The sequence below is a fragment of the Neodiprion pinetum genome, chromosome 2 (genome assembly GCF_021155775.2).
Source record: "Neodiprion pinetum isolate iyNeoPine1 chromosome 2, iyNeoPine1.2, whole genome shotgun sequence".
Classification (NCBI taxonomy): domain Eukaryota; kingdom Metazoa; phylum Arthropoda; class Insecta; order Hymenoptera; family Diprionidae; genus Neodiprion; species Neodiprion pinetum.
In genome coordinates, this window is record NC_060233.1 from 42255728 (window position 1) to 42272356 (window position 16629).

Consider the following 16629-nt stretch of genomic DNA (forward strand, 5'->3'; position numbering starts at 1 on the left):
GCATCTACGGCGGGTAGATTTCCGGGAAGGACCCAAGTAAACTGTATAACCAGCTGTCTTCACCACCACCACCGTCACGGCCACCGCCACCACCACCACCACCACCACCACCACCACACCACACGACGACGACCAACGACGACGACCAACGACGACGGCAACAACGACGACGAAACATCCGGACACGGCGAAGCAAATTTAGTGTAGATAGTTGGTGATTCGATAATATTGTATTTCTTAAAATGGCAAAGACCTATGACTATTTATTTAAGTTGCTACTTATCGGGGACTCGGGCGTAGGCAAAACTTGTGTATTGTTCAGATTTTCCGAGGATGCATTCAACACGACCTTCATCTCCACTATTGGTAAGTACACATACATGGTCCTACACTAGTTACACTTTTTTTTCGCCCCGAAATTTGTCTTATCTCCCGTATCTTCCGACGGATATTATACTTGACAATCTAGTCTGTATTATTTATCACTCATCAAGGGTGTGGTGTCTCAGACTCTGCCCTTCTTAGCCTTGGTATGCATAGATGTTTTTTACTCCAAACAAAGAAGTACATTGTGCCTCTAATTATCTTACCACTAATTATCCAGATATCAATGGACATAACCGCCACTGTCACCTCTTATCCCATGTATTCACTATTCCAGGAATCGACTTTAAGATTCGAACCATCGACTTGGACAACAAGAAGGTCAAGTTACAAATATGGTAGGTTCCTTTAATACTATATGTTTATTTTTTTCCGTCGCTGATCTATTTGACATTATATTCCATACAAGACTGTTCCTGACACTAAAGCCACTAGAACAAAAAAAATTTTGTTCCACAACTATTTTGACTTTTCTTAAAATCCACACGCATTATACTTACAGGGACACAGCAGGACAGGAGAGGTTCAGAACAATAACGACAGCATATTATCGTGGTGCGATGGGTATAATGCTTGTATACGATGTGAACAACGAAAGGAGTTTTGAGAATATAAAAAACTGGATTCGCAACATCGAAGAAAATGCATCAGCAGATGTTGAAAAGATGCTGTTGGGTAACAAATGTGATCTCGCAGATAGGAGGCAGGTTTCAAAGCAGAGAGGAGAGCAATTGGCAGTCGAGTACGGTATAAAATTCATGGAAACTTCCGCCAAGGCCAGTATTAATGTCGAAGAAGCTTTTTACACCCTAGCCCGTGATATTAAGGCCAAAACGGAAAAGAAATTGGTAAGTCACAGAAAAGTAATAATTTTTCTACGTTCATTTTAAATGGTAATTAAACACTGATCAGTTGTCACTGAGTCGTTGCTTTTACACAGCCTTATTTGTTTACCTGTACTGTTAATAATTGTCATTTCTCTGTTTCCCATGTTTCTTTCTCTCTGTACGATGCGGGTGTATATTGGCAGAAGGTAACTTTAGCACTATTTTCTCTCAAACTTATTAATCACTAACAATTTCCTATACATATACTCAATGCTTCAAATCAGCCTCATAATGTTCAGCCACTTACTGTATAAACATATGTGTGTGTATTTACATGTAATATCAACTATATTCTAGATTTTCTTGATTAGCAAATTGACTACACAGTAAATTAACACAATAACATGTGTACCGATGCTTGGCTTGGGATATTCGAATATGAAAATACGATAATCATAACATTGTATAAATATTTTATTATACAGGAAGCATCAAATCCAACGAAGTCTGGTGGTCACGCGTTAAGAGCTCCGGAGATATCGAGAAAGCCACCAGTATGGCTAGCCCGTTGTTCCATACTCTGACCCGCCAAGCCAGATGCACACTTTATCGAGGCTCATTCATGTACTTCTATTATAAATTTGCGTTCTTTTTGTCGAACAAAATTAACGTTTAACAAGGCTACACGCTTGCTCGATATCGTACTCCAACATTTTATTCTTTGACAGCAAATTTGATTCATCATCTGGTGGTGTTTTTTTTTTTTTTTTTTTTTTTTTTTTTTATATATAAATTATTCATTATAAATCCTATCCACTGATCGAAGGATTAGGAGAAAAAATGACCAAGATAGGTTTCTGTTGCTTTTCCCGACACATTCGAAATAATACATTCAAAAGCATGAGATGTGTCATTAGTCTTATGTTTGGGCCCGGGCTGTGATTGCTGCTTAAAAGTGTCATTAGTTTTTTTTCCATGTTTTTAAACTTGTTTAGCATTTGTTGAGAGTTCATTATGCCATGATTAACTTTTTATTGGACACTGAAGCTACTCTCATTAATCGTCCTCGATTTCCTTCGATTGGTGTACAGTGGCGATGCATCAACATTAAACCACACAACACTATGGAACTTCGAAAAACCATGTACGAAACACAAATACAGGCTGTTTCATTTGTAACTAAATAGGAACTTGCATATCATGGCGATGTAACGCGCTATTTCACGTTCAAACTGAAACAGTGTGTCTCCGCAATATATTAACGTAAAACACAAACGACTTAATTATTGATAGAAGAAAGCACTTCAATAATTACCTGTGTCCGTGCGATGCAAACAGAGATCGTGATCGTTATAAACGAAATAGCTTTTACACCGAATTAATAATAACAAATTCACATAACATGATACTACCACGTAGCCGCATTAATTATTAGTTCAATAACTATACTCGTAAGAAATATATAAATAAATTTAAAAAAAAAAAGAAACAATGAAATGCAATTCTCGCATCATGCGATATTGTGGATTTTAAAAAACAATTACTCAATCTAAAATTTATAGTAATAGATTTTGAAGGTGATGTATTGGTATGTGTAATCCGTAAGAGTTTTCACCTATATATTGGAAAATGACGAGATATGTGGAAATTTTTCTGCTGTATACGTGCAGGTGGGGATTTATGTACAGAGTAACTATAGAGAAATTCATTATTAATTGCTTGTTGTTGTCACAGCTTTTTACATATTCTTGACGATTTTCAGATTTTTATCTTTTGACCCAGTTCAATTCAGTTCCGAATATACAAACGATAATACATTTTATATTAATCCTACATATCTCTGTGTGTGCGCGTGTGTATGTTCGTTGAAGAAGCCCTGCCTTTTGCCACTATCCTGTTATTATCGTTCGAATTCAAAGTTTAGAGTACATTGTTCCTCGATTTTGTTAATCTAATTTAATTTTTAATAGTCTGGTGTTAAATTAAATATCGCCAATCCAAATTACATTATTTACAAATTACTTTATATTCTAATAACATTATACATTAGTAGAATTTTAATACTTAAAAGTAATTATTATTACTTCTATTATTATTAAAAATAGACACCTGTGTGATACTCCATGTCAAGATTCACTGACGAAACTGATTGATTGGGTTTAGTTTATTTTCTAATTCACGAATTCGTGCTCTGTACTTCTCTTCTATTGCGTGTCTGCACATACCCGCAGCCTGGAGTCGCCCATTAAGCTTATTCGCTGCATTTACAGAAATCTGTAGATTTTCAAGATCCCGGTGTAGTTTCTCAATTTCACTAAAATCAACGTTTAATCGTTCACACTTAAATGAAGCTAAGTTTTCACAGAGTACTAGAACTATACCCTTGTTGTGTAGTTGCCTAGATAATCAGGCAATTGATATCAAACATGCATAACTCGGATGTAACTTGAATCATGAACAACCTAACTGATTATGAATAACGTTTTGAATCGTAGTGCTGATATCTAAATATCAGCCTAATTTTTCACGTACAGAGTTCCAAAGGTTTTAAAATCACCTAGTAGCAGTGTTTATGATGAGTGATACTTTATTTTTCATTTCCATGAAATTTTCCTCAATTGGTCCTCTGATGGCATTGATCGTTTCGATTTCTTGAATTTTTTGTTTTAGCATCATATTTTCTAACTGTAGATTTTTCGTCTGATGAAGCAGAGAATCTCGTTCTCTTATTACAGTTTCAGAATACATGGTCGACTGAATTTGTTGACATCTGTTCACAGTTTTTTCTTCTTCCCATCGCCTAGCTGCTGCCATAGCAAAGTCTAACTGAGCTCGCATCAGCTCAGACTGTCGTCTCTCGTCTTCGGCTTGGCGCTCCATTTCATACAGAGATTGACGAGCCTGTGCAAGCTCTCGTTGCAGCTCCTCCAGATTTTTCTTTCGTCATATTGAAGAATAAATATTTTGAACAGTTTCAATAAGCGCTTTTATAAACAGTGCAATATTTCAAGTCCTGGGCAGCACAGTGATAAAATATGAAATGAAATTTTTTTTAACCAATTACCGTTTTCATCTGTAATTCGATCAACTTATCACGCAAAAGATGTTCCATCTTGGCCAAGTCAACCAGTATCGCATCCTGGGTGTTTTCCATAATTATTAGCAACTTTTTGAAAGTAAATTCGTGTGTAGATGTTCCGTAGTTGTGTTTCAGTAAATTCGAGTACCTATGAAAGGAATGTAACGAAGTTCGGCCTTGAACAGCTTTACTTTCGACCATTTGGCGGCTTTATTAACTCGGATTAGCCACTTAATTGCCAAAAGCAGACCGCTATAATCGGACATGAGGTCATCATGACGGTCAAAGAACGCAACAAGATCGTTCCATAAAAGAATACATCGCTGCAACTCTCCTGAACTTACGTACTGTATGTATGTACCTGTAAGCTAATTATGATTCATCATCTAAGAACGTGCATCGTCATCTTCGACGGCATAAGGTGTAGTAACGTCGTATTTACACTATTCTCGAATTGATCCATTGTCACAATTTAAAAATATCTGTGAGCCGGCATAGTAAGAATTCTTCCCAGTCCCTGATTCTACCCTTTCCAAACTGCGTCATTCTCGTTTGAAAAAATTCCGAACAATCGGTAAGTGTTAAATTACAGTTTTAGTAAAATGAATGTTTTATCTTCAGTCAACGTATTAGGCAATGTACATAAAATTTCGGGGAATTTGGTTCATATAAATTTTATCGGGGTAAGCTTCGATAAACGGCAAAATATACTAATCACTGATACAAACATTGACTGAAATTATGCAGTTCCAGCCGCCATGTTTGCATACAAAGCGATACAGATATTCCGATTGAAGCAACTTTTTTTTCTAGACTTCGCAAGAATATCTGGTTATTTCGCAAACATATTTTGCGCATTAGCAATGTGAAAAATAAATTCGATTCTACCTCTGTTCTAAAGGAAAACGACTAAACTATGATTTTGATCGATCACTTGTTGACGGAAGAATTTAAGGACGGTTACCCCGAGTAAATTTTCGTGACCAGTACCCTGTAGATAAGTGGGCCTGGGTGAGCCTAACGTCATCAGGAGCCGTATTAGCGATCCGGTACCTTCTTTAACGGTGGAAGCCACTTGAGACGCAATCCTTTGACAAAGAGGAAGTCAACGGATCAGTGAGGAATGAGCATATTGGCATCATTTTGGAGTCAGGTACGCCAACGTAAATATACCAAAGGATCCGTAGTACGGAAAAAGCTAAATCTCCAGGTAAGTCTAGTGCTTGTATACCCAATGCTTCATGAGAGAAATCGCGCGAGGTGAGGTTAGGTCGCGTACACGAGCAACCTGTTCCCTCGAATGCCATCTCGAACTGTAGTTCGTTCGAGATGAGTGGTTTTCGCGTGCTGCCATTTTGCGATCAGTAAACATCTACTCGGCGTATCGTGTTGATAATTTTAGATGAATGTGAGTACAATTTCATGAATATTGAGCGACAGATTGCCGCTTGAAGCTTACTGGCTGTTTCGAAATTTCGTCAAAAGTCGAGCCTTGTTGGCAATATATAAGTGGAAGGCACAATTTTTCCGTATCGGGCAGGACATTGAGTGACTCATTAATTAGCAATGACATTTCTGTCACATGCAAATGCTTCCACTTTTCATTCAACATCGCCAATAAGTGACTATTAATTGCTTTTATCAGGTTATTATAACTAGCAGCTCTCGTGACCTTCGCGCTTCTTGACGCTCTTTGCCGAGTTAATCTTGCCACGAAGAAATTGATGACATATTCTGAAGAGCAAGCGATTAATTATACGTACACGTTTGGTTATAATAGAATTACTTCGTTGCCAAATGTCAAACGTATTGCGATATTCGAGGTACCACCATTACATACCTAATATCAAGTTATCGTTTTTTACCAATTTTATACACATTGGACAAGCTTATCGTGTATAAAGGTTACAAGTTTTTAACAATTTCGCGTCTTAGTGATATCTGTGTTCAAAATATTTGAATAAGTTCTATCGCGAATTTATGAACCATCAGTCAGTGGTGTTAAAATTTGCAGTATGTAACGCTAACCTTGTGGTGTCATTTCCTTACAGAATGAGCCTTTCTGCGTAATATTGGCTCCTGTCTATTTTACGCACAACAACAAACGACTGATAACGGATCTGCGTGAAACCAATTAAAGATTCAATATTTGGATACAAGAAAGATCGTAAACTGGCAGAATGATGGAGATCGATCTGCCTCATTTTTCTAATAAGGATGAAGAAATTCAATATTGGATGGAGTTGGCGCATCAGCTACATCAACGGTATTATCACTCAATGCAATTTCAAACTTTCCGCTATTTGTACTATGATTGTGCCGTTTTCTGTTTCTCAGCTATTCAGTAACTATAATTAAAAAACGAAATTATAATTGCACCACAGGAAAGAGGACACAGAACATGAGTTGGAAGAATTCCAAGAAAATTCCCAAATGTTAGAAAAAGAACTAGAAACTTCACTTGAACAGTCTGAAAAGGCAAATAGAGAACTGCGACAGAGAAATACACGGCTTGCTACGGAAGTCGAACAACTCAGAGCTCGGTTAGATCAGCAATCAATTGATTGTGCTGCATTTCAGGCAAAGGCCCACGATCTTCAATCTAGACAAGATCAATTGGTGAAATATATACGAGAACTAGAACAGAAGAATGATGATTTGGAAAGGGCGCAAAGGTACTTGTCAAAATTAATCGCAAAAATTAATATGAGCATCTATTTCTTTTACTCAGAACCCTTAAAACCTAATAATTGAACGGTCAAACCTCAAATTGATACAGAATTATCAAGAAATCCTAGTGGAGGATCAAAAATAAATAACCCCAATTCATCAGTATATGTCAATTATTTTAATCTAGATATATTTTCTTCTAAAATAGAAATTAGCGATACCACTGCTTGAGTTGATGCGATTCCATTTGTAATATTCTACATGAGTTTTTGTAATTATTCACAGTATATCAGTTATCTTTGAACTTCCCATGATTAATGTAGGTCCAACATGACATAGCAGGATGCAGACTAAGACCGTTTCTAATGTAGCAAGAGAGTATTGAAAGTGCACTGTCCTGTTGAATGATTAGATAGAAGTATCTCTTGATTTGGTGTTAATTCAATGAAAGAAAAATTACATTTTTTTTAATCATAGAGTTAATATGGTGACGGAAGAGGAAATGGAGGCAAAGTGTAATTTGGCCATTGAACGAAATGCATTACTCGAATCTGAGTTGGATGAGAAGGAAGGCTTGAAGGTAATGGTACAGCGGCTTATGGATGAAATCAGAGGTGAGTAACTTGTGTGAAACTTGGTGCAAGCCATTATTCCGTCTTCTCATAGAAATATCTCATAACTAGCCATGATTGATTTACAGACTTGAAGCAGGAAATACAAGTACAAGAACGTCATCAACCGGATAATGATAAATCTGTGGACAGAGTACGGAGTATTGTGGATAGTAATAAGCTTCAGGTGGAACTGGAGACACTCACACCATCCAGCAGTCCTTCTACACCCCAAACGATACCTCCGACAACACATACAACAGCTCCTCCATTAAAGAGTAAGATGCATAGTGCTGTTCATACAACGAAGACAATATCTAATTTTATGACTATAACTGAATTGTTATCCTCTGGCAAAAAATCCCCTATAAAAGCCAAGAGATCTTTATCACCAAAAGTTACGCGAAAACTTCACAGACGGATAAATTTTGAGCTTAGAATTTAGGCGGATTACTCTATCCATGTACTGACATTGTTTCTAATTGTTTAATTCTTTTTATTACTGGTACCTACCTATACTTTGTGTGATAACCTTAGATTGACGAATTTGTTGAAAACCATCATTTATTTTCAACATCATTTCCCCGTTCTCTGATATATATATATATATATATATATATATATATATATATATATATATATATATTTTTTTTGGTTTACATAGCGTATCAAATTTCAGTATATCAAAAATAACATGTGTTCTAAATTTGTAAAGTGTATAGGTTGTTTCTTTTTTTCTTTTTTTTAAAGATTATTCTGTAAATAATTTTATGTTTATTGCTGTACTATTTTACATTTGCGACTTGACACGCAGTTTTACAAAGCAGATAGTTCATGGTTCGTAAAATTTATTTGTAAGAATTATGAATATCTGATACAGAAAAATTTTGTCTGTATCAACGATACATGTGCGTTGTTTAAAATATCAAGATCACAACTTTAACAAAAATTACAACCTTCACAATGTTCTTCATCAATAACTGTGATACTTGCTCAAGATGCGAGATGTGTGTAAACTCTGAATAGAATGTCTCTTAGGCCAATATTGCGTAGAATAATAGTTTCGAAATTTAACACTGCCATTATACCTATTCTGAGAATTTTCGTACGCAATTATGATATGTATTTTATATACTCTTTGTCCATTATACTTGCACATTATTGCATGCCTTTAATATTATGCATACATATACATACATTATGATTCTAATAAAATGTCGTTTTTATTTCAAATTTGTTTTATTTCTATTCAGTAATATTTTTGACTGGTATTAAAATCCTAAAGTGTGCTCGTCTCACCAATGTGGAGGTTGTGGTATTTTGCATTTATTTGTTACACGACTAATGGGAGAATTTGGCCTTTCGTTCAGATATTATTTTATAATCAGATTAAGCATACGAATATTAGTGGTTCGATTCAAAACCAAACAGCCACAAGACAGAGAGGTACAGATTTTCCTTGAAAAACAAATTGTAACATGTTTTTATCTTTCTTCACAAATAGTTGGAAATGGAGTAATTGGAGGTATGATTGGTAACAACAATAATAACATGAATCCACCACTGGCACCCTGTACAAGGATACTCGCAATGAACATGATTGGGGACCTGATGCGAAAAGTTGGGGTAAGTTTCACCGAGGATGAAATATCCCATATTGTGCATGGTGTGTAAAGCTTCTATGTATATGTAAATTTGTATGTAATTTATTTTCCGGTACATTCATATACTCTATAATGTAATAGTAGCTAGCAGCATGGCTTTTGTACAGTGTCTCTGTTTGAGAATTCTTTATTTTTGTTTTCAATGATAATTCTTGAATCTGTCTTATTGAAAATCTTGAGAAATCAAAGAAAATTCTTTGCAATATCTTCGTTTATTTGAACTACGCTCCACAATCCTTTTACCCACTTACATACAACCATTAGTACCAAGACATGGTACAAAATTTTATTACAAGAAGGACATACCCAGGGCATAGTACTAAATGAAATCCTGTCCACTAGAGACGAGGAGATTACAGGGGCTGGTTTTTCGCAGACATTTTTACGTATAATTCTCTGTTTAGATGTTAGAGACACCTGTTAAAATTCCAGTATAAATAGGTACTTTGGTAGTCTGGTAGTTAGTTGGTGTGTTGGTAGCTTGACAGGTGGGTCTGCATGGACTGTAGAAGGATAAAGTGCTCATGCCCTGGTGGAAAAAAGACCAATTCTACTCCACCCGCTGGTAAACCATCAATTCAAGTTCAGACACCTACTCAATGTATCCAGCAGCAGCCCAGGCCCGCCAAATGCTGATGTCTGATACTCCCCACTTTACTACCACATACTTCCATATGCTGCAGGTCCTTATTTGGTTTTTTTCTTTACGTTTGCATGCTTATCTGCTTTTAGTTTTAACAACAATCGATTCTTCCATGCTAAAGCTCCCCTTCTACCTTGTGTCTCGGCAATGCATGTGATCCCACATGTCGTATAATGGAACGTCAAGACACAAAGTTTGCTGATAAAACAGTCGATTGTAATTCAATGCTAGAAAAGATGTTAGATTTGAAAAAAGGCCAAATAGAGGTTTCATGAAGGTATTTCTTTATCCTAGAATAAATTTCTATAATATACGTGAGCAGTTGCACATTGATTATGAGGTATTAATACATTCTGCACGGTAGTATTTCACCAACTCAAGCGAGAAAACAGCATAAGATAATTAAAACTGTTTCAAGACACGTTATAAAACTCCAAAACTTTCACAATTCTAACAATTTGTTTTTGTTATCACAGGCCCTGGAGAGTAAGCTAAATACATGCCGCAATTCAACTCGAGAGGATCAGGCAGTGCGGGATCACTACAGGTAATGCTAACTAATCCAATCCATAGGATTATGTTGTTCCTTTTTGAAATGTAGGATATTTGTACTTGCGGGAGAGCACCACGTACTCCATTCGCATTCCGATTGCTTAAAGATAATTCAAATTAAATTAATCTGTAAATATTCGTATTTATCTGCAAAGTGTTCAATCCCAATGAAAATATAAGTTTAAAACTAGACAACAATTGTTGGAATCTGATGGAGTATATGATACCAACTGTAATTTGTACTTACTCGAGACACGCTGGTTGTGCTTTTTTAATATAACGATTTTATTTTAATCTTCAATTCTTCCATCTACATAAACATTGTCACATCTCTCATATCGCGTTTAATATTTGGTTTATCATCATACCACTGTAGCCGTATGATCAATTTAAACTTACGATGATAATGTTGGACAGAATCTATCATAGTACAAACCTGATTCTAGAATTTAAACTGCATAATATATGTATAGGTTACTGCTCAAATTTACTATTTGTTGGATTATTATTACCTTGCTACTAAAAATTAGTTGAAATTACTCACTTAAATATAAGTCACACATGTGGGTTATATGAAATTTGAAATATTTTTAAACAATCGAAACAAATTCGTATTATATGATGTCCGTTTCCATGTCAATTGATTTACTTCTCAATTAACTTCATAATAACAACATCACCAAATGCAACGATAACATGCAGGTATAAAAAGTTTTCTGCTTTGATTATTTAAAAGTCACTTTATGCATTGATACTCTTCGTTATCTCGGTTTTTTTAATACGTAGTTAATTATGTATTGAAACTAATACTCAGTGATTACCTTGAATACAATAGCATTCGTTATTGTTATTATCATTATTATTATTATTATTATTAATTTTAATTTTACTCTTATTACTGTTATTGTTATCATTAATGTCGGCAATTAAGAAAATCTATTTATGTTCAAACTAAAATCAATGTCTAGTGTAGATACATAAAATTCATAGGATATATTATTTTATGGTGAATTGAAACATCCGTCCTTTAAATCATTTTTATGAATATTTCATGTACGTTGTATGTTCTTCATTACTTTGACCAATTTGTTTATTTGTGTGACAATTTCATACTTTTTGGCCAGTGAACATGGTAAGCTACTAACAATGTACCAAGGAATATTTGAATCAAAGTGCATATAAAATCAAAATTCGTCTATGATTCTGATTATCTTTTATGGAAAGGTGAACCATGAATACAAATATAGTTAGACTTAATTGTAATACAAATGTTTTCAATAGAGTTTTAATCTTTCATGTTTGTATTTACTTGTGATTTATATAACTGTAATTGATTGGTTACACAGTTTCCTCAGTTTTTTGACATCCCAAATTTTCGTGCATCTCTCAGTGCATGCGCATTGAATTATGAAATACTCTGCTAGATTTGTTCAGCCAAATCGATATCCAAGCCAGAGTTTAAGTTAACTATTTTTTTCTCTAATCCTAACCGTCGTCTAATGTGAAAATTGGCTGCGCGGTAAATGTTTAGAAGAGTTCAATATTATGTTTGGATACTTTTGTTGAAAATAGTGCACACAAATTTGAAGTGCAAACTCTCATACCTTTTAAGTACTACATACTGCAGTGATTGTCGTGTTTAAGCTATCCGTTAATCATGGATAGTAACGAATAGTTCTTGCATATGTTTACCCAGGACTAGACGGCAGGTGCGAGGCCCGGCCTCTGGAAACAACAACCACATTCGCTTATAATCACTCGATAGAGTTTACACCTGTACTACTAACGACATCACCATGCTTCTTTCCAATGGCTTATATTAAATTTTTTTCACAATTAAAATTCTTGTTATGTTGTGATGAAAATTGTCCAATGCAGCTATTGATATTAGATCACGAATTATCATACGGCACTGGCAGGACAACATTGTATTAGACAATGTATACGTGTATGCGACTCCTTTATATTTAATATCAAGCGATAAAGAAAGCGATACTGATCACGTGCACAGCTATTAAAAATCGTAAGGATATCTGAATAATTCTCATGGTCTAAATAAAGTTAACCCATGATAATGTCGATATTTATTTTCTAATTTATGATTTAGTGATATTCATTTAAATATTCACAGCAAATTAATGGTCTATCATTATATTTGACGAGAAGCATTGGAATGAACGCATGATGTGGAACTTATGGTTGAATTTTTAACTTCATCAGGAGGAAAGGACCGTTACCCGTTTGTAAATACCATTTATTTATAGATATGTTGCGATTTGTAATATACATTGTCTTAGTCTCTCAATTATAGCAAGAATGTAGATATTTATCAAAGAAAAAGTTTAATAAACAATTTATTATCATTATCTGACAGTTTACATAATCTTTCAATGAATAAATCATATATTGTATGCGGTAGACCGATATGATATGATGATTGGTTTATTTCTTACTAACATCAAAATTTAATGCTCATTTAAAGAAAGACATTATTTGTTATACTCCTTGTTAGAATTTATCATATTGTTCCGAATACAAGTCTACTTCCGATTTGAAGACTTCATTTCAGAAAATGTTTGTTTACGAATATACCTGCAAGAGCAGCCCTACGTGTAAGTCAGAGCGAATATTTCGCGTCACGTCCAGCTTATAAAACCTTGACCTTATGTCAGGAGCAGTATTGGTACTTGTACAAGTAACCTGACAGTATTTAATATCTACAGTGGTTGATGAAATATCTACTCAATGCTGTTATGTTTGTATGTAAAGATACACTTGTGATTTTTTGTTTATAAATCTTCATTAGTTTTTCATTTGAACCGCCAAATTGTACAATATACGTGTGTCAGGTGCCTTTTTATTAAATGATCATTATAATTATATTTCTCAGTGTCGTGTAAAAAAAATTAACACCTTTACCAATAGTTGACTACAATAAATAGCATAGTAATGTTACTAACAATAAACGATATAGAAATTACGTGACAATTCGTGAAAATTCGAATCGGACCCTTGAGTTTATTTTTGAAGATCTCTGACTCAAGTCTCCCCTAACATATTAATTAATATGCATCAATATTGGAGGCTTGATTGTTCGGTAGCATGATTAAATTATATATTTAATGATTCATTGAGAAACTGTATATATAATTGTGTTATTCGATTATGAACGGGACAGTTCCATTAATATATATTTACTTCGGTTGACATTAAAAACATGCACTGTTTGAAAAGGTCTAACTTATTATACATATATTCTTTTATTGAACATCGACCGTTCATACGCGCTCTCACCAAATTTTAGAAGAAGTAACAGTTATTACTATGTAATAGTTGTAAGATTATGTGCAATGATTTGATTCTTATCTGAAATAATTTGTTGCTAATATATCAATTCGTCTGGCTCCAGTATCTCCACGTAAACAAGTTTGAATAAAGTTAACTAGAATAATGTAATGCCTTTTCAAACACCATTGTATAAATGTATTGGCAACTTAATTAATAATTCCGCATTATATGGATAGAATTCTCTTGATTGTTAAATAAAATTATAGAATAGTGTACATTGTATGCTCTGTTCAAGATACTGTCACTAGAACATCAAGTATTAATTACTTCGTTACAACTGACGCATCATAGAATCAAAACGTTTCACTGGTAAAACAAATTACGTTAGTTTCATTCTTTCTAATCTAAATAAGGTTCTGTTATTAAGTAGTTATTATAAAATCCACAAAATTAATGCAATACATAGCCAGAATATGTGTGAATATCTTGAACAGAGTCGCAAACCAAGTTTTAATGATATTATTCTGTGAAATAAAAGTGGTGATTGACAACTAAAACAGTTTATTATATAGTTACCATTATATTACACTGCTAATATTGAATAAAATATGGGGGGTATGATGTATATAATACAATAGCTGAATTTAGAGAATTTATTTACGAAATATGTATTCTGCACAGAAAATTGAACACACGAGTAAATTAAAATCAATTACGTAACTTATTCGTAAACATAACCAAATCTGAGACCATTATAATTGATCTAGTACTAAACAAACAGACACTTAAATTCTAAAGTACACTTATACTCTTGTTGTATAATGTTGTGTAATGACGATAGGGTTTAATGACACTGCCCAACCACTTCAATTACTTCCCTTTTGGTTGAGAATATATTGGATTTAGTGCTAATGCAGAAAAAGAATATATGATTATTTAATCTTGTTCGATAATATAATGAAAATAACAATGACATCTAAATGCAATATCAAAAGAATTCAATTTAAGTTGATATCTTCAAAATCAACCGTTAATGAGCCATTGGATAAATGTTACTAATTTTTACAGTGAAAATAAAGGAGAAACAATATAGAATAGTAGTATTCGAATATGTACAGCTGCTCTGTGTGAAAATGCTTGAAAAATTAATAGTAGTAATAATAATCATAATAATAATGTTAGTAAAACCGTTAGTAGTCAAACTTTATGTATCTGATACACGTGCGTATGTACGAATGGGTGTGTATTGTGTGCGTGTGCGTGTTAATTACATCTAAAACATTCGATACAAGCCAAAATACAAGAGACAATATAGGTATCAATGAACATCTGATTTCATCAATTATAATGAATATTAATAATATTATTAATCGGTATGCATGAAATTTAACCGCTCCGCTTTAAGCACGCTCTCCTCGGATTCGTCGAGCCAATTGTATATCCTTAGGCATGATGGTGACACGTTTGGCATGAATAGCGCAGAGGTTAGTGTCTTCAAACAGACCGACCAGATAAGCTTCAGAAGCTTCTTGCAGGGCGCCGATGGCTGCGCTCTGGAAACGTAGATCAGTCTTGAAGTCTTGCGCTATTTCACGCACCAAACGTTGGAATGGCAATTTCCTGATCAACAACTCAGTCGACTTCTGGTATCTTCTGATTTCACGAAGAGCTACAGTACCTGGCCTGAAAATTTCAGTTGTTTAATCATGATCATAATAATGAAGATTTTTCGTCATCACTTTCATCAAATTTTGTGTTCAGTATTTTTTGTCGATATTTACCTGTAACGATGAGGTTTTTTCACACCCCCAGTCGAGGGAGCACTTTTACGGGCTGCTTTAGTAGCCAACTGTTTACGGGGAGCTTTACCACCAGTTGATTTACGGGCTGTTTGCTTAGTACGAGCCATGGCTTATAGCTGAAAATTAAAGTACATATAATAAGTACATTAAATGCATAACAGAGGATTTGGTGAGGGAAAAAATGGTGATGTCACGGTAAACAAAATTCTAGCCGAGATCATTACTGAATGACATCACATACTCGAGCAATCAATTTTTTCATTAATGTAGGAAAAAAAGGTCTCAGCAGTAATTTGGTACATAAATGAAAATCTCGGGATATTAAAAGTAACAATAATGGTAAGACTGAGCTGAATTCTACAGAAAATTTTACGAATTCGAGACGTTCCGTTAACAGGACGCCAAAGCTCTATATACCATGAGCTTAGCTACTATTTCTAGGAGTAATCTAAACACAGTTATTATAATTAGACATTTGACAGAACTAAGTTTGTTATGTGAGCTTTGTTAGGTATAATAACACATACAAATATTATTCAGGAATAAAATTGCCCACGCGAATACTACAAATTGATGTTGCTTGCAGCAGTTCAACAACCTCGGAAACAGCGTGCTCTAAAAATGTCAATACATGAAATCGGCTCGGCCCACAAAACAGAAACGCGATAAAATGGCGACGACGCTAATATCGTCATGTCGTGAAGTCGAACGGAAACAATGACTATTTTTCGGTTAATATCATAAAAATTCTCATACCGATACCTGATATTGCGAGTAATAAGCTAGGTCGCGTAAGAATTTCTAAAATCTGTCAAGTTAACTCACCTTTGACGCACGAAATTTGCTATAAAATATAGAGCTTGAGTTTTAACTCCTTCTACTTCGATGGCAGTGAGTACTCTCTCCGAGGATTCCCCCTACTCTGGAACCTGCATCGGGAATGGCTCAGAACTTAAACGCGGGTCTCAGAGGACCAATAGCAGTTTTCCTTACAGCTTTGCGTGTTACCCGTTTCCTTATTGGAGGAATCCGCTGTGTCAAGAGCAGGAGCATGCAATGAATTTTCACAATGATGATAATAACAACAACACAACAATAATAATAATAGT

The 16629-nt window shown here is 34.6% G+C and overlaps 4 protein-coding genes across 11 annotated transcripts; 2 read left to right on the top strand and 2 right to left on the bottom strand.

Annotated features, from left to right (window-relative positions):
- The first annotated feature begins 95 nt into the window (after positions 1–95).
- Rab8 (RAS oncogene family member Rab8) lies at positions 96–3216 on the top strand. The gene is made up of 4 exons (XM_046611725.1): positions 96–366; positions 662–722; positions 887–1232; positions 1697–3216. The coding sequence occupies exons 1-4, from the start codon at positions 243–245 to the stop codon at positions 1793–1795; spliced, it is 630 nt and encodes a 209-aa protein (XP_046467681.1). The 5' UTR covers positions 96–242; the 3' UTR covers positions 1796–3216.
- Positions 2875–5578, bottom strand: LOC124212035 (centromere-associated protein E-like). Its single transcript, XM_046611723.2, has 3 exons — positions 4276–5578; positions 3769–4148; positions 2875–3525 (listed from the first exon to the last, which is right to left on the bottom strand). The coding sequence occupies exons 1-3, from the start codon at positions 4489–4491 to the stop codon at positions 3345–3347; spliced, it is 777 nt and encodes a 258-aa protein (XP_046467679.1). The 5' UTR covers positions 4492–5578; the 3' UTR covers positions 2875–3344.
- Positions 4434–14626, top strand: nudE (Nuclear distribution protein nudE). Of its 7 annotated transcripts, none has more exons than XR_006881563.1 (9): positions 5546–5698; positions 6342–6556; positions 6675–6965; positions 7438–7574; positions 7661–7849; positions 9076–9197; positions 9716–9918; positions 10355–10425; positions 12562–14626. XR_006881563.1 is itself a non-coding variant. In XM_046611711.2 (9 exons), the coding sequence occupies exons 3-8, from the start codon at positions 6471–6473 to the stop codon at positions 9869–9871; spliced, it is 981 nt and encodes a 326-aa protein (XP_046467667.1). In that variant the 5' UTR covers positions 5548–5698; positions 5936–6113; positions 6342–6470; the 3' UTR covers positions 9872–9918; positions 10355–14626. The 7 variants fall into 7 exon arrangements, 5 of the variants coding, with proteins under 5 accessions (XP_046467668.1, XP_046467666.1, XP_046467669.1 ...); XR_006881562.2 differs by lacking the exon at positions 12562–14626 and adding an exon at positions 12127–12190; XM_046611711.2 differs by adding an exon at positions 5936–6113 and having other exon boundaries at positions 5548–5698; positions 10355–14626.
- LOC124212039 (histone H3.3A) lies at positions 14358–16502 on the bottom strand. 2 transcript variants are annotated; one of them, XM_046611729.1, is made up of 3 exons: positions 16346–16502; positions 15500–15636; positions 14358–15401 (listed from the first exon to the last, which is right to left on the bottom strand). In XM_046611729.1, the coding sequence occupies exons 2-3, from the start codon at positions 15625–15627 to the stop codon at positions 15119–15121; spliced, it is 411 nt and encodes a 136-aa protein (XP_046467685.1). In that variant the 5' UTR covers positions 15628–15636; positions 16346–16502; the 3' UTR covers positions 14358–15118. The 2 variants fall into 2 exon arrangements, with proteins under 2 accessions (XP_046467685.1, XP_046467686.1); XM_046611730.2 differs by lacking the exon at positions 16346–16502 and adding an exon at positions 16048–16162.
- Between the last annotated feature and the right edge of the window lie 127 nt (positions 16503–16629).